General features: G+C 50.0%; 2 protein-coding genes across 2 annotated transcripts in view; one reads left to right on the top strand and one right to left on the bottom strand.

Annotated features, from left to right (window-relative positions):
- Positions 1-27,776, bottom strand: part of LOC137900575 (histone H2AX-like) — a 247,668-nt gene that overhangs the window by 116,711 nt on the left and 103,181 nt on the right. The window lies entirely within an intron of this gene.
- jam3b (junctional adhesion molecule 3b) lies at positions 939-25,160 on the top strand. Its single transcript, XM_068744175.1, is given in 10 exon segments — positions 939-1,024; positions 1,026-1,105; positions 18,703-18,771; positions 18,859-18,972; positions 19,043-19,195; positions 21,561-21,763; positions 22,210-22,309; positions 22,403-22,532; positions 22,611-22,665; positions 22,788-25,160. Coding segments are annotated over 10 exon segments (1,026 nt in total). The 3' UTR covers positions 22,824-25,160.

Genomic DNA, 27,776 nt, shown 5'->3' with positions numbered 1-27,776 from the left:
AACAGCAAAAGCTTCCATCGCTCTCAAATCGGCCGGCCTCTGCAACATAATGAGGAAACCCGCTGACGGGACAGAAACAGCGTCTTCGTCTCCATTGAACTCTGAGACGGCGTGAACTATCTGGAAAGCGACAGGCAAAGCGGCGCGGCGGCAGGTAGCGCCGATCGGTTTGTTGAGGTGCGTACCTTTTGGCGGATATGTGGTCGTTCAGCTCCGTCCATGCATCGCTGCCGCGTCCTGTTTGCTGGTCAAACAAATGTCTCGCCTGGGTGGACAGACAGACACACACGGAGGCAGTGACCCAGATCGAACACCTGGGGCCAAAGGCGAAGCGTGCGGTGCATGTAAATCACACAAAAACAACAAGGAACATTTTTGGCACGTCCAGATTGCATTTCCAGCAACCAACCGTAACCGTAACCTCTGGTAGAAACAGCATCCTCAACAGAATGCAGTTTCACAAAGTGAGAAAGTCCCATAAAGGGCGATCGAGGCGATGTGGAAAACAAACACACGTCAAATATTTGTTCCTGTGTTCCGCTGTGTTTGGAGGCGATACTTCACCGAGGCGTCGTTTCATATTAGGCAGCAGAAAGGCTCTTTTCTGGACACTTAAGGGCTCCTTGTCAGTCTGGATGAGCGCAGCGTGGATGGATTGCCCAAACCCAAATCAGAATGATCTGTCGTAACTTCATTCCATCGTGAGTAAAAAAAAGAAAAGGAAAGTAAAAAAGAATTTGTGTGACATATAATATATATAATATAAATAATAATTGAAGTAAATGTACATTTATATATTTGTACATAAAAGTGTATATATTTGTACATAAGTGTGTATATTTGTTCCATTAACACATCTTTCTCCTGCAGACTGGGGCTACTGGTTTCCTCTGAGCTCCTCGCCCGGGTGAGTGATGTGAGTGATGCTTTCGGTCGCTATGGAAACCCAACCCCACGCGCTCTCTCTCTCTCTCTCTCCCTCTCCCTCCGCGCCGAAGCGCTTTAGTTCGTTGCGCATGTCCAGCCAGTCAAAGCGCGCCGCGCACCGACTCCAACATGGCGAGAACGCGTCTGGTTCTGCTGCTGACCCTCCTCTCAACTCACGGTAAGTAGAAAAACACGCAGCGAGCCGCGTCCCGTCGAGCCGTCCTCCCGGAGGAACGCGAACACCGACCGCCGCGCACTTCTGCGAAGCGTGTTCGGTCGAGATGTATCCGCCGGCGGGAGGCAGTAAATAGACCCGGGCCAAGTCGCTCAACGCCGGGCGCAACTCGCGGTGAACTGCAGCCAAATCCACAACTCCTCCGACGGGGAATTACACTCATTAATGTTCTGAAGGGAACGACGAAAGTAGTCGCCATTTTTGTTTTTAGTTTTTTTTTAGCTTCAACTCACTTTATAAATAAATGCTCGCAGGCAGCTTTTCCTCCGACGCACCGTGACCCCCCCCTCCGCTGTCCCGGATCAAAGCGCGACTCAACCGGGCGGAACTTTAGCCGAATGTTAGCGTAACGCGAACGGACGTGCGTCGGTCGGGTCCGCCGGAGCCGCCGCGTCTCTCTGCTGGCTTCAGTCGGAGGAAAGTTCGACCCGCTCGAGGTTCCGGTTAAACTTGTGTGTTTGTGCGTTCACAACCGGGGGGGGGGGGGGTTCGGTGCCGCGGACACCGCCGAGGTAACGGGAGTCGTGACGCGAGATAACGGTTTTCTCCTGCGGGGGGAGCGTCCCCCCCCCGGGAGGAGCCTCCCTCCGCCGGGCCGCGGAGAATCGATGAGTTTACGGCGCATCAACCTTAAAGACACGCCCCTTTGATATGACTCAGGCACCAGCCGGAAGTCACGTGTCTGATTTGAAAGCAGCTTCTGGGTTCTGTCCGGTTTAGTTTAAACATCATTTTAACTCTTCGCCCACTTGTTGCTGAGCTGCAGGAGTTACTGATGGATCCATCTTGTTTTCCTCTCAGCTGACGCCTGATTGAATTGATCAAAGAGCCCAAGCCTTCTCCGGGGAACTTAAAAGGACATCGTTCTTCCTTCTCTGGGGTTTCCCTGCTTGTGCGTCAGCAATGCTTTGATGGGAATCTTCGCGTGACAGATTGTCCTCGAGATAAGGCGCTCGTCTGTCCTCTCGCCGGAGGCGAGGTGAGACAGGACGGGCGTCCAGATCAGGGACAGGAGCAAATTGTGCTTCTTGTTCTGTAGGTCACGTTCATTTCTGTGTCTTATCCAATTCACGGCGTTTATCTTCGCGACTGTCGCCTTAATGGTCACGAAACCGCGGCGGTTCCAAATGACGGCTGAACATATCGGGTCTGTCACCGTAAAAGACGAGGGCCGTTGTTATTTTAAGTACGCGCGCTTACAGCGGGCTTTCCGTTTGGGCGTAGTGGAGTTCAGCGAAACTTTCCATTATCGGCTCCACCTGAGTCATCTCGCTTAAAATATTCTGAGGAAGGGGGGTCTCCACCGTCAGAGGACATCTGCCTTTCTGGGGACATGTGGCAGGTTGGAAGACGCTCAAAGTGGATTAGTGCCGAGCGGATATAAACGCTGACTCGCGTGTTTGACCTGAACGGTGAATAATGGACAGGAACAGGAAATGGAATTGTGAGACGCTCCACACGTCACACCTGGAAGCTCGACTCGTCGAATGTTCACGTGGCTTCAAGCGTTTGACTCGCGGAAGAGCTGAAATGTCTTTTTAGAGAGACGTTATCTCTGTTTTCTCTCGGCGGTCGTCCTGTTCTTATCTGAATAGATAAGATGGGGACGCCAGCGATCGACCGCCCCCCCCCCCAGACATCCTCTCACCCTCACATAACCGGGGTTCTCATCGTTGCCCAGCACTCTTCAAACATTTCTCTGAGTTGAAGCCAAGTGTCTGCACTTTTTTGGGGGGGTCTCCTGGCATGCGTGGCGTTGCCGTTTGGCTCGGGAGGAGTCGAGATAAGTGCGGATAGTGACTCCCCTGGGATGTTTCCCTGCCCTCCCTAAGCTTCTGAGCAAATGTTTGGGGCACTCTCTGAATGGCATGTCTGCCCCCCCCCCCATGGACAAGTCACGCAATGTCTGACATTTTTCTGCAGAGACAGTAAATGGCAAAGAAGACTAGGCACTGACAAACGGCGAGGCGTCCGACACTGATCAGAGTCCTGTTGGGTAGCACCCGCCCGGAGTGGGAACGGCGCGTCGGTGTTCCGTCCTGCTCTTCTTCAGATTAACTGTTCAACTGAACAGAAATAAATACTAATGAATAAATATAGATGACTAAAACCCAAACTCGGAGTATTCTTTTACATTTACTACGTGGTTCCATTTGGCATTAAATTAAAACGGTTCCTTGTTCTGTCTGAAACGACGCCATTTCCACCCTGAGGCTGTGATTGGCTCTTCATACGATGACGAAGCCGCTGGCGACTTGACAACCAGAGTCGACTTATTTTCCGTCTCTCTGCCACCGCTGGCTATAAAAACAAAACGTGTTGGTAAAGATCGATAATTAGAATCACAAAACGAGAAAGTTCTTCACGCCGTCTTCAATCCCGTCATGAATAAGCAGACAGGAACTCGAACTAAATATTTGTTCGGCATGTGTCATTCTTATTCACGGGTCCGGTGTGGAAATAGCCGTCCACACACCACAGCTATCCTATCTGCTTTCCTCAGCGATTCCAATCCTTCACTTTTATCATGCCTGAATCGCTGCGTCGGTAGAACGATCTTCGAGTTGGGAACGGTAAATCTCGCTGCCACCGCAGGTCCTTGGAAATGCGAGTTCTGGTGGCGTTTGTGATTCCGGTCGTTCCGAGTCAGGAATAACCGATCGTTCCCGCTGGCTGGATTGTTCTCTGGTAAGCAGGAAGTTCGGCCGGTTAATTCTTCCTCCGACTCCAGATGGAAACATGAGATACGATTCCTCATGTCCGTCAAGTTCCCAAGATATTTCAGTTTTAGTTAAACATGCCCTTCAGACCAAGGCTGCGTTGTTTTGCTGTTAATGTTATTAATGTAAAGTGATTCATGGAGTTGTGTCAGAATCGATCTAAGTACCCCACCGGAGGAGTTGGGCCTGTTCACGTTGTACACCATAATAAGAAGGGTTTGATCTCCTCATGAACTCTTGTTCTAACTGGGATCTAGAGAGTTCTGCTGTTGTTGTTGTTCTGCTTCTTTTCTCTATATTTAGTGCTTTTAAATCACTGCATATCCACGCGACAACATCCCATCCGTGGGCTGAGGTTTACGTGGCACATGGTCCTTACTGTGGAATGACCAATAACAGCTGAGCAGGCGTGGGCGGTGGTGTTCTGAGCTGCGTCGCAGGCGTACCCAGAAATATCCGCCGATCCGGCGTCCCTCCCAAACCTGAGCGCGTGTTAGCAAATGCAGCATTCCAAACACGGAAGCACATGGAGGCAGAAAGCTTCTCCTCGCGGGATCAAGACTGACAATCGCAACCACCTGCTTTCTTCAGAGATAAAAGGGACCCCCCCCCCCTCGTCAAAGACTCTCAGAAGTCAGGCTGGGTGTGACGAGAGGTCCATCCCGGCCTCCATCGTGGTGCTGTTGCCCGTGGTAACCTACAGCAGACTTGCTCGCGTTCCCATAAACGCCAGTGGCATCAACATACTTCAAATGTCAGTAATGGAATAGAGGCGGCCTCCAGGCTGCTCGTATGATGGAAGGAATATTTGTCATAGTGGGGTAAAGCCCAGAGACCACCCACATCCTGTTTAGGGGAGTCGCCCTTCCTCAACAGAAGAGTTAAACGGTTTATTTTGGCAAGACATTATTATTGGTTGTTTAGGCCTCTGTAGATCAGCAGGATAATCTGCTTCGGATCTGGATCTGTGGTCACATGGTCTCTGGAGGGAGGAAGTGCTGCGGCAGCCCCCCTGCTCGGTGCGTTCGCTGGACACCGACGGAGTGCGTCGATAGGTCACGAAAGGCCGCCATCGACCTGGCGTGGGGACTCTGTCGGCTGAGTGAAATAATTAGCGGTTTCATTAATGACACGGCCGAGGCAGCGTTCCAAAGAGGAAAAAGCTGGAGGCTGCGTTCCCGCTGAGGGTCATAACCAGAGAATCGCTCTGGATTCCTCTTTGTTTACCAGGCTGGAACAAAAGTAAGAGAGGCAAGGTCATGTGACAACCTCAGGTGTTTGGTCGCAGTCGGTTCCAAACCATCGGCCCACCGTTAAAACCATCTACAGATAAAATGATTAGGAATAAATGGCTTGAAAGGTTTCTCTACTTTAATGAGAGTGAGAATAATAACGACATCACCTGTCGGCCTGACGGCAGGCCGGAGACGGAGCTTCAGAGATCTCTCATGGGGTAGGCTCTTTCATCTCCTACTCTGCATCCTCCTCCTCCTTCGTCTGTTTTATATTCAAATGTTTGAGTATTTGGGGGTAAAGAGACAGCCTGCGCTGTATGGAGGTCTTATCTGTGGAGATGGTTACAGGTTTAGATGCCATCAGATATGGACAGTATGGACATGAAGTTTTTGAGGGTGGTGGTCTCAGTCTGTCTGAGTGCTCCTTTGTTGTACCAAGAGCTGATGGAGGAGGGGCGGGGGGTGTTGTCCAGGATGCTTCATAGTTTCTGAATCATCATTCTCTCCATCACTGTCTCTAAGGAGTCCAGATTCACCCCCAAAACATCACCTGCTTTACGGATTACCTAATCGAGTCTCTTTGAGTCTGCAACTCTGTCTGCGTTCAGAGCCCAGTCCAGTTTATTGTCACGGCAGACCCCCCAGATAATTATAGTCGTCCACGTTGACCCCCTGGATGGACACAGGGGTCATTGGAGACTTTGTACTCCTGAGGTCCACCACCAGGTGTTTTGTTGTTGAATGTAGCGTTAGGTAGGTCAGATCTAGATGCTGAATGCTGGCAAGCCTGGCCTCACAATCAGCAAACACTGAATGCAGATTGGGAACGTAAACTATGACCTACAATCTGATCCTCCTTTTGCTGGTTCCATGATGAAGAGTGATCTTAATCTTCATCTCTGAAAAAGCAGATCTCCGTTACTTTATACTTGGCCGAATAGGCTTCAGGAAAAGTAATGAAGGTAACGCAGGGCATTTCTCTGCAGGAGACACCATCCTGGTCCAGTATTGGTCCGGTAGCTTTATCGGTTCAGTCACACATTCACTGCTGAGGTAGAATGAGGGACGAGCTCAGGATCAAATCATCTGCAGCCATTTGCTTTATCTTGAAGAATGTTTGGAGTCCTTTCATTCATTAGATTGAAATAATAAAGGAAACCGAGAAGAGGAACTCGGCGAACGTCATTCAGCATCAGCAACATCTTGAGTCCAGACTGAGAAAATCAATCAGGACCTCGATTCAGAGGAACCTCCAGTACCGGCCTTAATCTGTTTTTAATCTATTTTTTGCAAACTAATGGAACTCAAATGTCATTTCACCGTGATCCATCAGGAAACATTTCGTGTAAGGGCACAGGAAGCTTGTTTGACCCCAAAATAAATAAAGTAAACAGCAGTAGGTTATGTCATTTTCATGTATCTTTGCTTCTCTGTCCATTAGATGTCATGCTTAGAGACATGTAACCATGGTAATCTGAGCCGACACTGAGTTAATGTGTTTTATTTTGTGCTCAGAGATGCCACTGCGGTTTGGATCAATGCTGACGCATCACATATGGGATAGTTCTTTCATTGTCATCAGAAAGCGTTGGTGGATTTACACAATGTTGTATATAAAGGTGGAGTAGGCTACCTGGGAGTCTCCGCTGATTGGTCGTAACTGATAAAACAACAAGTTGTGCAAATTAAATCAACAAGATCTGTTGTTTCCGAAAGCGATGCCGGTGTCATTTAGAATGCTAAGCTAAGCTGCTACCACAGAGACGGGGCTGGACATGCAGAGCAGGCAGATTGCAACCAGACCATTGGTCCAGATGGTGTGAGGACTGTCCCTTCTGGGCTACTTGAACTGGAGCTCATAACGCTGTTACGCTGCTTGGGACCTTGCCAAATCATCATTTGGTGAACTGTAATCAAATGGAGTCCAGACAGCAAGATGATCAGCTGAGGCCCCCCCCCCTCGTCAGTGTGTGTGAAAAAGAACTGTCCTAATTTAAAGTCTTGTGAGATGGGACGGGAATAAATTCTTAATGGTTGACATCTCTGAGCGTTCATGGGATTTCTGGATCACGAGTGTCTGGATCGCCCGTGCTTTTGGGGCCGTGCTGCGAGGAGATCAGTGTGCACGGCGACGCTGCCACACGTGTGTGAGGGGGCGTACGTTGATGAAGCAAGTGCCTTAGATATTTGTCAGGATGCCAGACATAGGCAGCAAGTTTACTGTGTGAGTTCCAGTGGGGGGGGGGTTGCATGTGTGTGTCACAGAAAGCAACAGAGGAGAAAGTAATTTGGGTGGATTTCGGCGTGACTCAGTGGCGTGTCAGCTGTTTGTCACCAGCGTAACGGGTCGCTCAGGATGGTTGGACTTCAACCGTTGGACCAAGGCGGCATTAAACCAGCAGAACCTTCGAGTCCTGTCCGGAATGGATGATGTAACAGAAAAGGTCAAGGAGGAGCCGGAATGTTCCACTGCCCATGTGTGTTCAGGGATTTCCTGAATCTTTGACTGGTGAGATTATAATTAAACTAAATTGTCAGCGCCCCTAAAATTAAGCCTCATATCTTGTATGAGAGCAGGCCCATTCCCAAAATGACCTTTTGAATTAACACACGATGGTCATTATCGGAACATAAACGAACCCGGCGGGAACATGGACTCTTTACAGAGCCCTAATGATCAAAGAGCATTATTAAACAGGGTGTCGGACATTCTACACGTACAACACACGGATGGACAAACGATGAAAATCAACCGAGAACCAGACGTTTCATCTGAACGGCATCCACATGATGCCCGTGGACCGGACCACTGGAAGCTATTGTTCAGATTACTTTAGGGGCTCGCTGGAGAACCCTAACCGTAGCCCCATCCCTTAGGAAGACGGACAGCTGGCATTATTCATTCGTTCTATTGGGGGGGGTGAAGGAGAGCGCTGGCGCTTCAATGAAGGGACGCCGGTGCTCAACGATGTTCCTGGTTGTGGCCACTTCCGTCATTATTTACAGCTTCTTGTCTTCCTCGTCTATAAAAACAAAGCCCCATCTCAAAAGTGTTCTCCTGAATACAAGACTATAGAGAACAGAGGGGGTCCTAAAATATTCAACGCACAAAAGCCAAAGAGCCAACAAATAATTCATTGAGAAAACAAAGCAAAAAAGAAAGAAACGCGAAAAACTGAAGAACAAAAGCCATTTAGTTGGCCGGGGTCAAGGTTATAGTGTGCAGGCTAACGCACACACACACACACACACACACGCACACGAGTCATGGGTGTAGAACAAGAAGCCACATCAACACACTTTCAGAGGGAATCTGTGCCGACGAGCGCTTCTGAACGGCCTCCGTCCAACCAACCAGCGCTTCCTGTAATGAATCCCCCCCCCTTCCCTTCCCTTCCCTGGGGGAAATGATGAGCGCTGATAGGCCGCTGTCATGAGCTGGTGTCCAACCTAAAGGTCCCAGTCAGACCCATCCTGAATGGAACGCTCTGCTCCATGACTCGCGTTTACGCGTCATTAGCTCGGGGATCGTTTTATCTGACAGACATTTGAATCGTCTCGCGTTTAAGCTGCCTGTGAAGCGGCATCATAATCCGCGTTACGGGCAGACGGAGGGAAGCCCCGTGCGGTTTGGGTTTCCATGCTGGACGTGTGCAGGTGCTAGTTTTCGTCCGTGTTTGGCATCGTAGCGGCGCAGGGCGCACCTTTCACACTTCCTGCCTGGTGCAGCGCATGCCGTTCACAGTTCCAACCTCAGATGCCGGTCGTTGGTATTTCCCACGGAAACCCATCAAGGATTCCTTCGTGAGCAGGTGATGGAAGTGCAGCCCCATCACGGGGGGGGGGGGGGGGGGGGTCAGCTGCAGGAGCCTTAGATGGTTTCCCTCCCCAGCTGTTGTCTAAACAGCATTCCCTATCCCTCATTCAACCAGCCTGTACTAACTGTGTGGGTCCGGAGTACGCCTTCATGCGCATTTGTTGTCTGGGGGGGGGGGATTCACTTGTGGGCAAATTCCTGCTTAGAAATGGCACACTTTGATGTCTCTATCTTTGAGTGTTTTAGACATGCGTCCACAGACAGCCTGCACCTTGCACCTTGCACCGAGGCGGCTGCTTGCTGGACGTCTGGCCGGCGGCTCCAGACGGACACAAAGGGGCGCTCGGCGACTTTTTAAATGCACCGTTACTGCCTGTCAGAGCTACCTGTGTACAGACACCCCCACACCGTCCCACCCTTTTGGCGAGCTCGCATCCTGCACTCGCCTTCGTGCACTCAGCGATGCTGCTTTACGTAGGAACGACGGAGCAGTAAGAACCGCTTCCTGCAGCATTAAGCAAAAAGGTTTGCTGCGGTTTGTGAGGAGCTGCTTAAGGAAGTACATCCTTCCAGAAGCAGGTGTTTAACCCTTCGCTGTTCGACCGTAACCACCTCACTATGGCAGCAAACGCTTCCTGTGGTCCAGCTTGTTCACTGTTGCCGTTCATGCGTAGCTGGTTCGTGACGTTCGGCCACAATGAGCCTCAGATGAGCAAACTGTGGAGACATTAAATAAACATCGAGCTCCGGCCCATGAGAAATGTGCATGATGGGGGGGGGGCAAAATTGAAGTGAGCAGAGTTGTTTGAGAGTTAGCGCGCCCCCCAAAGCTGCGTCCTTTCAGTTCAGCTCGTTCCAGCCCCCGCGGCGGCCGTCCTCGGAGCGTACAGGAAGCGGATTAAGCCCTTCGGTACTGCTAAGTCAACACGTCTCTGCTATTGTTCAGTTGTCAGTCGGGCCTTTGCTCATCGTGTTCGGCTATGCCGTCCAGTCACTCGGCAATCAGCGCTTATCTCGGCAGGCTGCCCCCCCCCCGCCCGGCTCGATGAAAGAAAGGCTGGCTGGTCAAAAAAAAGAAACGCTAATATCACAGCATCCAGATTAGCCTGATAGCTGCTAATGTGATTGTATCTAGATCTTTATATGGAATTATTGGCTAATCCTGACATGATGATGGAGAGCTTTATATTAGAGGGGGGGGGGGGGAGGAGGTTGAATATTTCTATTGCGGATTAAGCGTGTGTGTGTGTGTGTCGGGGTGTACCGTGGGGGGGGTTGGTGTGAGTGGTAGAAAGGCCATTCAGCAGGACGTTATCCAGGGGTTTACCCCGTGTATTATTATTTGACCGCTTCATTGTTGACCTGCAGGGAGGATGTAGGTTCGCACACAGTAGTCAGTCATTTAAAATCCTGCCCCTGCCATCAGTTTAAAATGGCGACACAATCAACGGACTCGCAATAAATACCCATAAGCCACTGCAGCAGCAATAATGCTGTTTATTTTCATCTTGCTTTAAAAAGGCCGGTGTGGAAATTGCATTCCTAATTAGGATTACGGAAGGGGTCAGACAGCCTGGACTAGAATGCGAAGCATTCGCAACGAGCGCCGCTGATGCCATCTGTGCAGAGGAGCTAATTTTGGCACGGCGTGCCGAGCGATTTAACAGAAATGTGTGGTAGCAGCTCTGATTCAGGCGTGGGATTCGTTTCTGAGGACCAGCAAAATGTTGCAAGGAGTTGAATCGGCCCCCCGCCCCCTTCTTCTTAGATCTCCTTGAGGCTGACGCCACGGAGATTCCCCCGATTCATTCGGACATCCACCATGTGCGACATGTCATATTGTTTGCATAGCAGAAATGCTATGCCAGGGGAGGCCCACTCACCCTCTTGGCCTTACGCCATCTGTTTGGACAAGACGTTCTCGGCGTCAAGAGGCCGACCAGGTCCCTGACAAATGAGGAGCCAATCATTCCAGCAGGAAGAACAGTCATTGTTTCTGTGGTTGCCCGTGGCGAGCGGGACGAGCTAGTGCCGCTAATGCTTCTTGCCTCTTTTTCTTGACATTTTCCCTTTTTATGCCAAAGTCGCTGACCCAACTTGTTGAAGAGGCGAGGCGTGGGTCGGGCTAAGCTAAGACGAGCCGAACGGGCATACGCAGGTCTGCGTGTCCTTGGGAGAGGTATCCGCGCTACAGAGTGCCGTTCTAGTTCGATCCTACGCTGCGACAATTGGCCGTTTCACCGTCGCTCTTCTCTACACGGGTGACGGACGTCAACATGTTGCTATGCAGCTCAGATGCAGCTCAGATGTAGCTCAGATGTAGCTCAGATGTAGCTCTGCGGCGCATCGTAAAGGCAAACTTTATTTTCTGCTCGGGGGATTTAGGTCTACGTTTCCACGATGTGTGCGTGCCGTCGTGATTATTATCTCTTCAGTCACAATAGCCATCGACCATTGTTCTGCTTCATTAAGCATTCGTTCACGCCTACTGCCTGAAACTGTGCCACAAAACAAAGGTCTCCATCGGGGTGCGTGGGACGCCCAACGGCGGCGCGCTTTTCAGACGGCGATCAGGATGTGATTATCTTAAAGCCAAGATGTTTCTCATTGGGTGAGGACTATTATCATTACTGATCAATCGGCTTCTATTGGCACCTTTTTAAAGGCGTTTCTTTTTTTTTTTTTTACCGTAGGAGAGGAAACATTGTTCGACCATCATGTTGTGTGTTATTTACACATATCCGTGTGATGCATTCAGGATGTGTCCGCACTCTCCGTGTTGCATTGCATAAAGTCAGTTATAACATTTGATCTAACTATAAAGCCAATAAGCGCCAACGCATCCTTGATTTAAAGTACAGCGAAGAACAACAAGAACAACCTACAGCTAGAAGTGGTTCTCTAAATTGTCAGACATGCAGTTGCAGCGTTTTTTACGTGGCCTCTGTTTTACAATCGATATGCATTAACAAGTGGGCAGGGTCTCTGTCGACATGAATCTGTGTGCATTAATGCTCCCATTACGCGCAGCTTTTTAATGTTTGCTAGCAGCGTGATGGAACAAGTCACCAAAAGAGGCTCGACCCTGCCCCTCCGGCTCCTGATGTTGAATTATGAGCTTGTTTTCAGGAGTTAAAAGAGGTGACACTTCATAGGCGAGTCTCCTGAACAGCCCTTTATTGAGTGGCTGTGGAGTCTCTCGAGTCCCCTGGTGTGAAGTGTTGGCTTGATGCGGCGACTTGGCAGCGCAGCGAGGGAAAGGCGCTGCATGTCGGGTGAAAGAGTAAAAGTTTCCCCCGACTGCAGTCCGGTCCTCTGAGCCAGCTCCACTTAGCCTGAGGTCAAAGTGAGAGCCGGGCCAGATGTAGATGCTAACGCTGACGCAAAGTGACAGGTTCCCAGGCATGCAGTGACACTATTGGCTCCTCCCTTACCCTGGCCCCCCCGCCCCTCTCTGCTTTCTCTCATTGGTTCAGGCCAAGTCTTTGACCCTTACCAGCAGCAAGGCACATGCGTTGCCCCCGGCCTCACCGGTCTCACGGAACAGGGCCTGGGGCGGCCTCGTATGTAAATGCAGAATACATGAATAGGAACGACGAAGCCTGCTGGATTCACCTGCAGAAGAATGAGGTCCTCGCGACAGGATGCAGCTTCAGTCAGACAGAATTTATCCGGCAGGGGTGGACTCTTCGTCTGGGACACCACCTGGTGTTATTCTAGTCGATTTAATTAAAGTATGTATGGAGATGTGTGCTCCACCTGTTTCTCGCTGAAACGGACTGCATTTAGACCACATAGCATTCTGAACGCGCCGTTAGCTCGACCAGTTTCCCCTGTGAGAATAAGAATTCTGCCGGCTGTATACTTCATGGTCACAGGAAGAGGCGAAGGGACTGGGCTGGACAGTGTGACGTTCCTGCAGTATTTATTGCAGGTCTTAAATACTAAAGCACTAGACACCTCATGATACCCAGTTTGTGAAATGCTTGCAGCGTCATTCTAGAACGCTCTGTTAGTATCCGTGTTCAAGCTAAAGGACGGGATGCTAACGTCTCCGCTTAACTGATGCCGTCTTTCAGGCACGCCAACTTCACTTTGTGGGACAGTGACCACAGACCCGTCTACGCTGCATTCAAGACGCATTGAAGAATGGAAAACGCCAATGCGATTACATCCTTTACGTTTACATCCTGAATGCTGTGCATCCAACACGGATTCATCGCTCTGAGCTCCCAGCCTAGCCAATCAGCCTGCGAGCACGCCATCCTGAGCGAGGTCGGAATTCTGCTCGAGTATCGCATGCAACAGACATGTGGGCCTCCGCAGAAGACCGTCCCACACATGCTGACGGTGTAGGTAGCAACCCATGAACGTGTGCACCTCTTCACCCCGATCAACACGTGGTATATTTATAAGCAGGTTTAATATAGCTGCGTGTTTAGCATACAGCTGAAGTTTGCTGCTGCTGCAGTCACAAGGCGTTTCACCTCCGCCCATTCATAGTCAACATGGTGAACATTTTCTGAGTGGCTGAAGGAGCATCTGGTGAGCATTTCGTTCCAGAGGCAATCCTTCAGGTAATATTTATGAAGAACAACAAAGAAACTGTCCTAAGATGGAGCCTCAGATTGTTCGGTAGCCAAAGTGAAGCTTTTCACAGCCAATCAATGGGGATCAAACAGCAGAGATTACTCCCTGAAACCTCGCTTTATCTCATGAATAGTTCCTCCGTGATAATCTGAACTGTCCGTGACTTTCTACGGAGCTGCCAAAACACGCAGACACCAGAGAGGAGCTGGTAGGTGTGAGTGGGCCGAACAGATTCCTCCGTACAGCTGTCACAATACCCAGCCCTAAAACCTCTCCCTCCGACCCGTCATCACATGACTATGTTCACGGAGCAAGACTGCTCACCCACCGTCGCCCACGGCTACCAAGGTGGGACGTCCGCCTTGGTGCTGGTCACCAGTGGGAGGAAGAGAAACGGCAAGAATCAGTTACTATGGAAATGTCACCAATATTGCTATGGGAACGGAAGGGGCGGACACACGCTTTGTCTGGGCTCGAGCTGTAATCGTCTCTCAGAAAGAAGCTTATGGTAATATGTGATGCTCTTATGATTTCATTTGTCAGGCTTTGTGTCCCGGATGACATCATAGATCTTTATCAAATGGAAATTAGTGTCTCCTCGGGGGGGGGGGGGGGGGGAGCACGCAAGACACGAGAGCGCTTCAGAAATACTGTTCGCCTCCAAGTCAGCTTGCGTGTCCCGTTGTAGCACGTAATTTAAATATCCACGACTAAAGGTCGCCTCACTAACGATACGTACTCGTATCACTTTGTCTGGGACAGTATTTCATTTGAAGTTTTTGTGTTCCAGTAAAGAAGAGCTCGAGTGTTTCTCGTGTCATCCCAGGGCCGCCGTGGCGGACTTGCTTCGGTTTCCTCTTCGGTGTGCACGTCGCCAAACGCCTTCCTACGACATTTGAGACCAGAGACTTGTACTCGCTTTAAAAAAAGATTCTTCATATGCAAAGTATACAGCACATGTAAAGGATTATATATGTAAATGCATATTACGTAAAAGTTGCCCGTTTGTGTAATAAGCAGTTTCACAGGTTGATGCTGACGCAGACTTTAATCGCGTTTGATTCCTGGAAGTTCGCGTTTCTTTTTGGGCTTGTCTGGTCGAGACGGAACCGGCAGCTTTCATTTCTGCGCCTTCGGTTCACGTTGTCGTTTACCTCCTCGGTTGGGTTGTTTCCCTGTTTCAGTGGGAAACACGATGCTGAATATGAATCAGCGGTATCTAGGCCAGGCAGTGAGTGCGTGGCGTGTACAAGATGTTCTCCTACCCCGGAACCTCGTTCACATGCACATGCTCGTTCTGCCTCGATGTTCGGCGTGAGACGTTCCTAATGCAGTGCAGAAATGTCGGCGATACTGAGTGTGTTCTCTCGCCGTGTCATTTTCATAAAAAGAATAAATGGCTTGAAAGGCGCGGCCTTGGAAAACGGACAGCGGTTGGCGTGAAGGTAGCGGAAGAGTTATCGTCATTTCTATCAGACATGGGAAGAAAGTAGCGGACGTTTAAAGCCAATGCGAAGAGAATTTAATAATCACGAAAAGAACAGTCATTTCAACAGCTTCCTCGACTGAGAGGCGGCAGCATGCAAATACATGTTGATAGCGAGTGAAAGGGAGGAGTGTGTGCTTTGATATCTGGGGGGGGGGGGGCATGGGAATATTCTCCACAGGAACGGGGCGGAGGTATTCCGCAGGGAGCACCGCTAGGTTTCTTAATTGAACCTTTCTATTTATGATGGCAGCTTCACCTCTCTGGATTTACAGACGAGCAGCACAGGAAACGAACGCGGGGGGGGGGGGGGGGCAGGAAGAAGGGTTTCATTACCCTCAGTGCAGGCGACACTCAGCCTCACTGCGCCTATTGTATTATTCAGTGATGGGGGGTTATGAGGGTATTACGCTGAGATTATAGAGAAAACCCTGCGCCTGTAATGGGGGCGGGTAAGGAAGATTAAAAAAACGAAAACTTTGATGTCGATTTTCAGATTGCTGGATCTCACACGGAGCCCCGTGTCCGTCCAGGAAGGAGAAGATGGAGGGGCAATGGAATTCACGTCGGTCACTGAGCTCCAACCACCCCGTGTCAGCGCTGTGTACGAAATATTAGTCAGGCTGCACCTTTTTCACTAAATCTAAAAGTTGTGTGTTTGTGTGGTTTGTAGCTGTGTGCGTTGGAAGCTGGAGTGCGCAGATTCAGATTCAGCGCTGCTCTTTCCGAGTGTTTTCCTGGACAGCTGTTTCCGTGGCAGACCTCTGCAGCGTTTTATCTCTGTCAGGCTCACTTAGGAAACTAATCTGCACTAATACGCTCAGAAATACGGAGGAGCACAGAGACATTCGCTCCGTCGGACCAGAGACGAAGCATTTCACGGAAAGAATCACCCGGATTAACAAATGGTCAATTTTGGGATTCTACGCCAGCTCGGCCTATTCCGGTGCTTTCGTCACTTTGCATGCTTCCTAAATGGGATGTTCAAGCACGGTGCACGTAGCACAGTTGAAATTTAACCCAGAAGCAAACGCTGACACGTTTCACCAGGAAAATAGCGTATTTCTATTAATACGGTGCCACGGCTTGTCACTTCTCACCAGAAAAGAGTTGCTGCTACACCGAGCGCATCCTCCCGTGCACACAGAACAGCGCGTACCAGATCCTCCGTGCCTCGCCGACGACATCGAGCTAAATAGGTTTCCGTCCGAACCACTGGTGTTTCTGAAGGGTTGGTTTTCATCCTTTCCGCGTTCTATGTTAAAATTCTCAGTTCCGAAACTTCCGAAAGTTGTCAAGAAGTTTGTATAATTTTTTCCCTAATACTGTTCGAAAATGAAACTACATTTCGCATAATAAATAATGGAAACTCGATTAAATCGCTCCGATTGACCAGGTAAATGCCTGTTTACATGCCTAAAGTTATATTCTTGTGTAACTGCGTGTATCTAAACAACAGATAACACATAAAAATGTAATTAGTACGAAAAACAAAAGTTAATTTAACACAAATCTGTATCATTTACATACCGTTTTGCGGTGTCGGGAGGGGGAGGGGCAGAAGGAATGGGGGAGGGTTATTCCTTTGAAAGGGAGTCCTCCACCAGAACATGACTGGGTAACTGTCCTCCTGGGATTTTCCTTCTCTTTCTCTTTAGCTCAGTTTTCTTAAGAAAAGTCTAAATTGTTGATTTCTCCATTCCGTACTGCAGCGAGATCCGAGATGACGATTATTTGTCGATTATTTCCTTTTAATTTAACAGTAGTATTACTGCTGCCTTTCTTTGGATCCATGACCCAGAGCTAAAGAGAACAAAGAGAAAAAACACACAAATCTCCACAGTCTTTCGCCTATGGCAGACCTACCGGTACTCAAACGGAACCTACTCAGTTTCTACTGCCTTCGTTCGTGTGCCTTCGGTTCGCCTCGGCTCCTCTCGCGTGTTCGAACTCCGAAAATCTGTTCGACTTCAGAGGTATTTTAAACTCCATTTTATTTTGTTCGAAACCTTGGAGAACCGAGGTTCCACTGCCTCCATACGGTAGTATTGCAGTAGCACTGGCTAACGACAAGCTGTCGTCTTGCCATGATCTCCAGAAGGGCTAATCGGCTTAGCCCGTCTGGTTCCACAGGTGACCGCAGACACTGCTCTGTGTCCATGTGACCAGCTGGAGGCCGGGTGATCTCTGTTTGCTTGAATGAGAGTTTCCACTGAGAGACGCTGCATTTAATTGGGCGCGGAGATCCTTACAAGATCGACGAGTCCGAGTGGAGTAATGATCACGTCGTGTTCCCTGAGGTTATACCCGGACTTGATAAATGAACTGATCATCCCATTTTACCTTTTGAAGGACTTTCAGAATCATCTTGACGTTTTGTTCTGGACCGGTCCGTGATGTTTGTGTTTCTCTGCATAAACTCTGCTCACAGAATCTCAAACAGACATCGATTTAATCTGTAATGTGGGCTTCATTTATTACGATATTACATCGATGTCTAGCAGATTTTGCTGAATATAACTTGCCTGAAATTATCTGAGGAAACACGAAACATTTTGTTAGCATGTTAGCAGCTGAATGATGTCCGTTGATCTTTCTGTATGTTTTGTCTTTTATTCAGAGAGCTGTGCTTTTATCTTACGGTGTTTCTGGAGAGTCGTATGTAAAGGAATGTTCACCACCATGCTAAAGGCTTCATCGTGTGTTTAGCTACCATCGTAGCGCGGCACGTCAGATTGGTGGATTGCAGCAACCCACGCTCTCCTTCGCCGTTCACTCTTCTGTTCTGACGCTTCCCCGCCAATAAATAACCTTCGGAACGCAATACAAGCTCTGTGTGTGTGTCTCACACGTAGTCGCCATTATCACTGGATGAACAATCACAGCCTACAAGTATGTCCGTCCGCAATGCATTGTGGGAAATTTAGAAAAGGCCGAACCCCTCTATAGGAAGCTTCATTCCGCTGAATGCTGACATGAATCAGTGTCCCGTTTGTGAGAGACACAAAAGGACATCAGACACTCCTTGGATTTTGACTGACGGTCTAAACTGCAGATGTGACCCCTCGTCCAAGGGTCAAGGGTCACTTGATGTCTCTGTGGAAGAGGTCATGAGCGTTCCCGAGTGAACTTTCATGTGGAAGTGACTTTGTGTGGATCTGTTTATGGACCTGAGGCTGCCAGAGTGACTCAGCAGCGCCCCGCCCTAAAGCCCTAGCGGCTAGGGCCTAGCCCCCCCCCTGCATTTCAGCACAGATCTCTGCTGGGTCCTTTTGCACTATTAGTCCCACATGGGCAACGGCATCATGGGGAGGGAGAGAGAATTTAACCACTGGCATGGTCAGCTTGCCCTGAAAAGGGCATATGCCTCCCTGCACAATTACCCACTGTGCATAGAAACATCTACCCCCCCCACCCCCCCCCCGACCACCATCATCACAGACGCACAATGGTTCAACCAATGCAATTGAACTGTAAGACGGGGGCCAGAGAAACGCGACCGAAGGCCGTCACCCTCGTCCAGAATTCACTTTTACTGTCACTTTAATCGTGTTTGTGGAACTGAAGATGAGCGAACGTGTTCAAACGTCCCCACGGAGAGTGTTCAAGTAAGCAGCGCTCGCCAGTGGGTGTCGGCTGGGCCTGTGCACGTAGCTCACGCTGCTTTGCCTCTTCTCGCGTGTTGTTTGCAGGCTATTTCAACGCGTTAGCGGTGGTCCTGAGAACCGATGAGGAATCGCCGTGGACCAACGAGTTCGACAGTAAGGGCTGGTGAACAACGACCACAGCCACACAACAACAGAATCACTCACACCGGGCGTGCTTTTTCTGCTGCCTCTCTCCTCCAGAGATCGAGTTATCGTGTTTGATCGAGTCCATCTCAACTATCGCTCCCAGGGTCGAATGGAAGAAGATCACAAATGAGGGACCAAGTTACGTGTACTTTGAGAAGAAGGTCATGGGTAAGGTGTTCGGCGCACATTCTGCCCTGCGGACCTAAACACACGCGCTGACCACCTCTCCCTCCAACAGGCGACTTGGAGAACCGAGCCGTGTTCAGAGAACCCGCCACGCTACTGATAACCAACGCCACCAGATCGGACACGGCCAGATACCGCTGCGAGGTCACCGCCGTGGACGACCAGAAGTCGGTTGATGAGATCGTGATCGACCTGGTTGTGAGAGGTACCCTCACCCACATCACTGATTAACCTGCGTACGGGACTTCAGCCTGAATCGGCAGGAAAAGGCACCGAAGTTCGGCGCCATTATCGTGTCCTTCTGCTGGGACACACTTTGTGTGCAGTACGGTGAAACCGTGCCGTTGGTCGCTCCAACCCTTCGGCTTGTGTTGGATGCTGTAAGGGGAAACCGTGCCATTGGTCGCTCCAACCCTTCGGCTTGTGTTGGATGCTGTACGGTGAAACCGTGCCATTGGTCGCTCCAACCCTTCGGCTTGTGTTGGATGCGTTAAGGGGAAACCGTGCCATTGGTCGCTCCAACCCTTCGGCTTGTGTTGGATGCTGTACGGTGAAACCGTGCCATTGGTCGCTCCAACCCTTCGGCTTGTGTTGGATGCGTTAAGGGGAAACCGTGCCATTGGTCGCTCCAGCCCTTCGGCTTGTGTTGGATGCTGTACGGTGAAACCGTGCCATTGGTCGCTCCAACCCTTCGGCTTGTGTTGGATGCTGTAAGGGGAAACCGTGCCATTGGTCGCTCCAGCCCTTCGGCTTGTGTTGGATGCTGTACGGTGAAACCGTGCCATTGGTTGCTCCAACCCTTCGGCTTGTGTTGGATGCTGTACGGTGAAACCGTGCCATTGGTTGCTCCAACCCTTCGGCTTGTGTTGGATGCTGTAAGGCAGGGCTGTCAAACTACTTTTCTCCAAGGGTCACATTAGCATTATGTTTGCCCTCCAAAGGCCAAATGTAAACCGTAACACAGTAAAAATGTAACTAAATGTAATCTAATGTAATATAAATGTAACCACTCCTTAACATGCTGTTAAATAACTATTTATTTTTATTTAACTCTTTAGCTGCCACATTAATTACAATAAAATATTCAGTTTTGATATCACTTTTTGAAAAGGTTGTAACTTAAAAATTGTAAGATAAAGCCATACTGTAAATGAGAAAAATGATAAGTATTAACCAAAGTTTGTGATGGGAATAAATTAACACATCTAATAATGTGGAAAAGTTCCATTCAAATGCAATCATCACGCAGGAACAAAAATAATCGATACAAAATCAAAGCAAAACCAAAAAGCCACCACCTTGTCTTGTCATGGACATGCAGAAACCAAAAAAACCAACCGAAGTGGGAAAGATAAAGAATATTCCCCGAGTCAATGCCACGGAAAAGACGTCACTTTCAGGATCAGCACTGGACAGCTCCATATGTAGCCGGCTACCTATGGAGCTGTCCAGTGCTGATCCTGATCCATATGTAGCCGACTACCTATGGAGCTGTCCAGTGCTGATCCTGATCCATATGTAGCCGACTACCTATGGAGCTGTCCAGTGCTGATCCTGATCCATATGTAGCCAGCTACCTATGGAGCTGTCCAGTGCTGATCCTGATCCATATGTAGCCGGCTACCTATGGAGCTGTCCAGTGCTGATCCTGATCCATATGTAGCCGGCTACCTATGGAGCTGTCCAGTGCTGATCCTGATCCATATGTAGCCGGGATCAACATTTCAGCACATGCTGGAAAAAACAAAAAAGTTCAAATAACTTTCAATAGTCACCTCCAGCAGATTATTGATTTCCTGACTGCAGCGTATTGCTACTTTTATTGCCATGTTGCTGAATTTTTCAGTTTGATCAGTTCACTACTTCAGTTACAAACATTGCATATTCAATTGTATAGTTGTAAAAATATATGGATCGATTATTGCTGTTATTATAACATAAATCCTTTCAATTGATCCGGTTAAGAAAACCACACTACTCCATCGATCAATAATCAAACTTATTCAAGTAAATAATATTAAATAATAAATAAAGAAAAATATCATCCAATACAAGTTATGTCATTAACTTTGTTCAAAACTCTTTTGTCACAGAGAGAGGGGCAGAACTGCAGAACAACCAACAAATGTGGGCTGTTAGGAACACGTGTGGCAGATTCAGCGTTTTACAAAAACAAATGTCTGAACACAGCTCTCGGGGGGGCCACAAACAATGACTTGGAGGGCCACATTTGGCCCCCGGGCCTTGAGTTTGACTCATGTGCTGTAAGGTGAAACCGTGCCGTTGGTCGCTCCAGCCCGTCGGCTTGTGTTGTGGCCAGACCTTCCCGGCTCAAAGGCGTGTTCTGGGCTATAAGAGGAAACTGAAACTGCATCTGCTCTGAATCGCAGCGCTAAAGAAAGCAAGCCTTTGCGTGTTTTGGTGGCGTTTTTTGGCACCGGCCTAAAAACATGTTCGGTTGCGTCTGGGGCGTGAACCGGGCTGACCCCCACTCCTCGTTTTTCCTCAGCATCGTGTGAAAGGAGTGCTGATTTACGCGACGCTCAGAATCCCATGTTGTGTCGCTACAGTGAAGCCGGTGGTGCCGAAGTGCAGCGTGCCCAAATCGGTGCCGTTCGGGAAGTCGGCTGAGCTGAGCTGCCTGGAGGAGGAGGGCTTCCCCAAGTCTCAGTACCTGTGGTTCAAGAACAGGGAGGAGATCCCCGACGACCCCAAGACCAGCCTCAAGTTCTTCAACTCCTCGTACACGCTCAACCCGGAGATGGGGACCCTGGTCAGTGTGTGCGCGCATGTGTTTGGACATGCCGGAGCGGCAAGGGCGGGGCAGCGTGGACCGGTGGCCCGACGCCCGGGGGGGTGGGGGGTGGATATTTTGGGGAGACAGTTGATGGTGTTGGAAGGGCTCGAGCCACGAGGGGAATCTGCTGCCCTCGTTTGCACATTCTTCAACTCTCACTCGATGTTCTCAGCTGCTCGCCTACATTCACTGTGTGAGGAGCCTTAAGCACCGCCCCTCTGCTCCCGAAGGGCGATCGAAACAAAGTGGAAACGTGTGTAAATAAAAAAAGATGGACGCTGAAAAATATCAAAATATGTAATAAAAAGTAAAGAAAGAATTAGAATCTCGGTGAAATCGGTTTCTCCGTGACTGTCAACGCTGATCTGTTTAGTAAGAGAAGAAATAAAAACGCGTTCGCGTTTCTGCGTTCTCTCCTGCAGAAGTTCGTCGCTGTCAGAAAAGAGGATGCGGGCGACTACTTCTGCAGAGCGAAGAACGATGCGGGACACGCCGAGTGTCCGGCGCAGACGATGGAAGTCTGTAAGTTTGAGCCAACAGTCCGGGCTCATGCCAGAAACACGGACGAGTGCGCTAGCTGAAGGCCCCGCCTCTCTTACCTGCCCCCCCCCACAGATGACATCGACGTGGTTGGGATCGTCCTGGGAGTGCTGGTGGTTGCCGTGGTGCTCTTGTGTATAACGGTGGGGATCTGCTGCGCATACAAGCGAGGATTCTTCTCCAGCCAAAAACAGACGGGGAACAAGTAAGGCCCGAATCCAGCGGTCGTTTCGCCGCCGCCGGCCGCCGTCCCTGAACGCATCGCGTGTCTTCTGTCTTCTAGTTACAAAGTTCCAGCTAAAGGAGACGGCGTGGACTACGTCAGGACGGAGGACGAGGTTTGTGAGACGACACGTTAGGCCGTGCTGCTAGCGAACCCCTCGCTGTGTTGCCCCGCCCCTTAACCGGCGGATCCGCCTCTTGGAGACGCTGAGCTTCATCTCCTCTCTGCTCCCTGCAGGGCGACTTCAGACACAAGTCGTCGTTCGTGATCTGAAACGGGAGCGGTGACGGGGGCCATCCTCCTGAGCGAGACGTGGACCGCCCTCCTCGCCGTCTGACCACGGAGCCGCCGCAGTCGGTGCTCTGAGCTCGCAGCACGACTCGAAGCCCGACCCCCCCCCCCCCCCAAGTTTAGCCAAAGGTGACGCGGTTCCGCGGGACGCCCGTGAGTTTGACTCTCAAACGTGGACTGAGATTCATTTGTCAGCGTTTTTCTTTCCATCGCCAACAACAGAATTCTTTCTTTAAGGGTGGCGCTTTTTATTTGGCACCTGTCGCATTTCTGTCCTGCGGGTAGAAGGGGAGGAGCTTCTGTCCTCCTGGGTCGATCGGCGACGCCTTTTTATTTGCCGTTTGTAACGTTTATTTTCTACTGTTGAAATTTGTCAAACTATTTTTGATGGAATATATTTTAAAATGCGTAGAGATAAAGGTTTACTTTTTTAAATATTTGTAAAATACTAACATGTTTTTTAATTATTATTATTATTATGATTTGGTTGTGGATAAAAAACAAACACAACAAAAACAAAAACAACAACAACCACCACTTTGCTTCGGGCCGTGAGCGGACTCGCCTCGGCGTTGTGACGGCATATCTGGGTCTTACCTGTCGCCTGCGAGCGCCCGGCTCGTCCTCAGAGACGCCCTCGTCCTCAGAGACGCCCTCGTCCTGAGAGACGCCCTCGTCCTGAGAGACGCCCTCGTCCTGAGAGACGCCCTCGTCCTGAGAGACGCCCTCGTCCTCAGAGACGCCCTCGTCCTCAGAGACGTCCTCGTCCTCAGAGACTTCCACGCTACCGTTTGTAGATAGTCTTCGTACGAGTGCCAGTCAAATGCTGTGACGCTGCACGACGCCGTCTTCTTGATTTAAGTGTCCTTGCTGTTCATCTTGTATATACGGAAGCGTTTTGTTACACACAGTCAGTATTACACTACAATAACAATGATACTAACAGTAAGACGGGGTTAACAGACCCCCCCCCGGCTGGACCGCATCGTGTGTGATCCTGGCTCCAGCTGGGTAGAGATTTTAAACATTTGTTGTGACTAAATGTTTCTGTTGGAAAGAGAAACTGGTTTTACATTTTCAAATGGGTCCCAATCTTTTAAATGACGGCGACCCCCCCCCCCCCCCCCCCTGCAAACGGGGTCGTCCATACAGAGTGTCATAGAGTTGTGGCGGGGGGGGGGGGGGGGTCAGCAGTTTGTTCTGGTTGTATAGAAATGTTTGTGTCTGTGTTTTCTTTCAAGGTTCTGTAAAGTAGTCAAAAATGTCAACGTGTCCGGTTTGAGGCGACATGAAACTCTTTCCATTCGTACGACTGAGAAACGCGAGCATCTTAGCACGCCGGTCCCGAGTCCCGAGCCCCGAGTCCCAGCAGCAGCAGCGGCGAGTCTCCCTCGAACCCGACGCCAAAACGCCCCGTTAGCGATCGACTCGTTTCATTCATTTAGGAATGAAAATGATTTTCAGATTATCCAATAACGGCTTTGGAAGAATTCAAAAGGAGACGTCAGATCTGGAGCATCCCAACACACACACACACACACACTCACACCTACACACTCACACACACACATACACACACACACACTTTCAAACGCTCTCAAACGCTGACTCGTCATTCGTTCTTCACTCTTGAGTTTGAGCTTTTGAGCCGGCTCTTCTTCCTCTTAGCTCAAACCTCTAGAAAACAATGAGGTGTTGCTAAGCAACCAGTCCCAGGGTGAATGTTAATGGTACCGACTGGATTGGACTGGGTCACCCTCTGACCTCTGTAAAGGACGGCCCCTCGCTGCAAACAAACAAACGCTGCCCTGCTGGGGGGGGTGGGGGTGTGGCTGCGCTAAGATGCTAACTGAGCGTCCGTCATGGTGGAGACGATCTGCCCAACGCTTGCACAAAGGAAGCCGCCGCCGCCGCCGCCGCTCGGCCGTTAACGGGAAGCAGACCCAGAGTCAGTTCTGTCCTGATGTCTGAGAGGAGCGACGCCAAATCTTCACTTCTTTACACGCAGATTTGTAAATAGCTTTATTTCATCGATTTGGACCGTAGGAGTATATCAGTGCCTGAATGTAGTGGGACGTATTTAGGAGTAAGAATAAAAGAAAACAGGAAGTAGCTTTTATATCAGCTGTGGTTCAGAACGAAGCAGGAGTCCATCCTCGGGGGGGGGGGGGGGTTCCTCTGGGCTCGCCGGCCGTTGTCCCGTCTCGAGGATCGCTGCCCTCACCGATCTGGCACCGCTCGCCTTTAACGGGCCGGAGCGCCGTGAGGAAAGACGGGGGGGGGGGTTAGGGGGGCAATGTTTGGGGCTAGCAGGGCCTGCTTTTCAGTTTAGAGCTACTCTATTTGTGATGAATAAAACACATCTAATACGACTGAAGACATTTGTGTTTGCTTTTCCTCTCTGTGTGAGTGTGTATTTGTTTGTGTGCACGTTTGTGTGTGTGTGTGTGTGTGTGTGTGCGCGTGTGTGTTTCCAAGCCTCCCACTGTTCCCAGAAATCCTTTTTCACTTTGAAAGTCCATCAGATGTCCCGCTGACGCCGTCTTTTGTTGCTCTAACTGGACCTTTCCAACAGCTTTCTGGTTCCACTCGGCCCACCCTGGTTACCATGCCGACTGGCAGCAACTTCCTGGACAAAGAGCATTGTAATCGATGAGCTCCGGGGATGATCTATTGTAGGTCGCCCGTTTGAAGCGTGGCGTTTTTCCGGGTCGGAGTAACGGCAGTGAATTTATTAGCTCCACATTTCCTAGCGTCAGAAAATGGAACAGCAGCTGGTATCGATCGACAACCTGACGGACCAATCGGTTCGTCTCAACCAGTTCGCTTTATTCGGCCCGTCTTGTTTTCTTTCTTTTTTTTAAATGGCACCAATTAGAATTCCCTTTACGAGGAGAAATCAATAAATCCAGACGACCAATGACGACTCCACCGGTCCCTGCGTCCTTTGTGGATCCGTCCGGCCGAGACGCGTTGACACCGAGGTTGTTGGACTGTGTCCTCATTAAGGTGTCCAGAGACCTGCAGCAACAGACTCGCTCGCGTTACTGGACCCGATCCTTCTGATCCTTTGAGCAGGATCGATCGACACGTCTCTAATGTCACTGATCAATGACGGCTTTGCTGCTGATGCTGGGCTGCATGGAACAAAGCAGAAAGCTGCAGCCCGGCGGGGGGGGGGGTGATCCTGACGGAGGGAGGCAGCCTATTTAGAAAATGTCCCAGCGAGTGGTGATGAACTGACGGGGGGGGGGGGGGGGGGTCATCTCTGATGTTGAGCTGCACCTTCCGCTAAATCACAGCTTCCTGCTTGATGTCCCGGGAAACGTTGAAACGCGAAGGCAGCAAGACAACCGGTCCTGTCCAGGAGAACCGGTCTTGCAAAGGGAACCGGTCCTGTCCAGGAGAACCGGTCCTGTCCAGTTTCAGAAGCGACCGTTTCCACTCTATTTATTTTTACAAATCACCAGGACTAATTAAACGGCTCTGTTCCGTGGAGCCTCTTAATGGCCGAGGTCACACATACACACGCACACATACACACGCACATACACACGCACGCTGCTCTGGACGTGTCGCCGCTGAACAACAGGGTGTGACAAATGTTTTTTGATGACACAGAAATGAATAAAAAATCTGAATGGTGGAAAGTATCAGGAATGCAGAAACGTTCTGAACCGGATGTGACCTCTGGAGGGCATCCGAGCTGATCCGTGTCCTGCTGCTGCTAAAGCACGACCTCTAGTGGTGGAGCTGCGCCATCACAGGTGCGTCCTGCTGCTGCTAAAGCCCGACCTCTAGTGGTGGAGCTGCGCCATCACAGGTGCGTCCCGATGAATTGGCATCAATTCACTTGATATATTCCGGGTTCCTGTGAAACGGGATTAAAATGAGCTGAGCCGCATGAAAACAGTCTATTCCTGACTTTAAATCTAGGACAAGGGTTTCCCAACATTTTATCGTCATGAGGTTGCCGGGATGAAACCTGCTCACACTTTGAGGCTGATTTCTGTTTGACTATTAGATATTGTATTATTCAATTTCCAAATGATTGTCGTTGAATGTTTGCCACTACAAACACATCAACGAAATTTCATTCACACTCTGGTACAAGGTGGTTGGTGGTGGGGGGGGGGCTGCCTTGCTCAGGGGCACCTCGGCAGTGCCCTGGAGGTAAACTGGCAGAACGGCGTAAGGCCAACGGGCCACTGCTGTCACCATGACGATGGCGTCAGACACACAATCGGTGCTTCTCTGATCTCATGTTTCAGGAGGACCATAAAAGCCCTGAAACGAGCCATTGCCCCCCCAGTCGTTAAGAGGGGGGGGCAGTAAACAACATGGTGACTCAACCATTGTCCTCCATGTGGGTCCACCATCAGCCCCCCCACCGGGGACACGTCCGAAGGTTGACCCAGGACGTGGACCATTCTCCTCCACAAAGTGAACGTTCTCAGGTGTCGTTTACGCTTCTGGTACAGAGGAAGACGAGGATGCTGCTGGCTCGCCACTGATGAATGACCTCTGTGTCGGGGGGGGGGGGGGGGGGAGCCAGAGACGAGAAACCGCTTGACAAAGGGATGTGGGCGTGTTTCTATAGCAACAGGCTTGCTTTACTTCCATGTGTTGGTTTAAATCACTACTTTCTTCGGACGACCTGACCCATTTCTGATTTATGCATTCTATATATTCAACAAACAAACAAACTTTAGGTCACTTGTGTTTTTCCTTTTACATCCGGTGGTCTAAATGTGCATTAACACCGTTTATGCAGCAAGTTAATGCCGAGATGAGCCGATCATCCACCGGATGGATGCTTTCTATCAACACGTCACATCCGCCCAAGGGATTAAAACAAACATTAACAGTTTGAATTAATGACCATGAAACGGAACGAGAGTCTGAGAGGCGTCAAACATCGGGAACCGCGCCGCG

This window comes from Brachionichthys hirsutus, chromosome 10 (assembly GCF_040956055.1).
Source record: "Brachionichthys hirsutus isolate HB-005 chromosome 10, CSIRO-AGI_Bhir_v1, whole genome shotgun sequence".
Classification (NCBI taxonomy): Eukaryota; Metazoa; Chordata; class Actinopteri; order Lophiiformes; family Brachionichthyidae; genus Brachionichthys; species Brachionichthys hirsutus.
The sequence above is the reverse complement of the archived record's forward strand: the minus strand, read 5'-3'. Positions and strand labels throughout refer to the sequence as shown.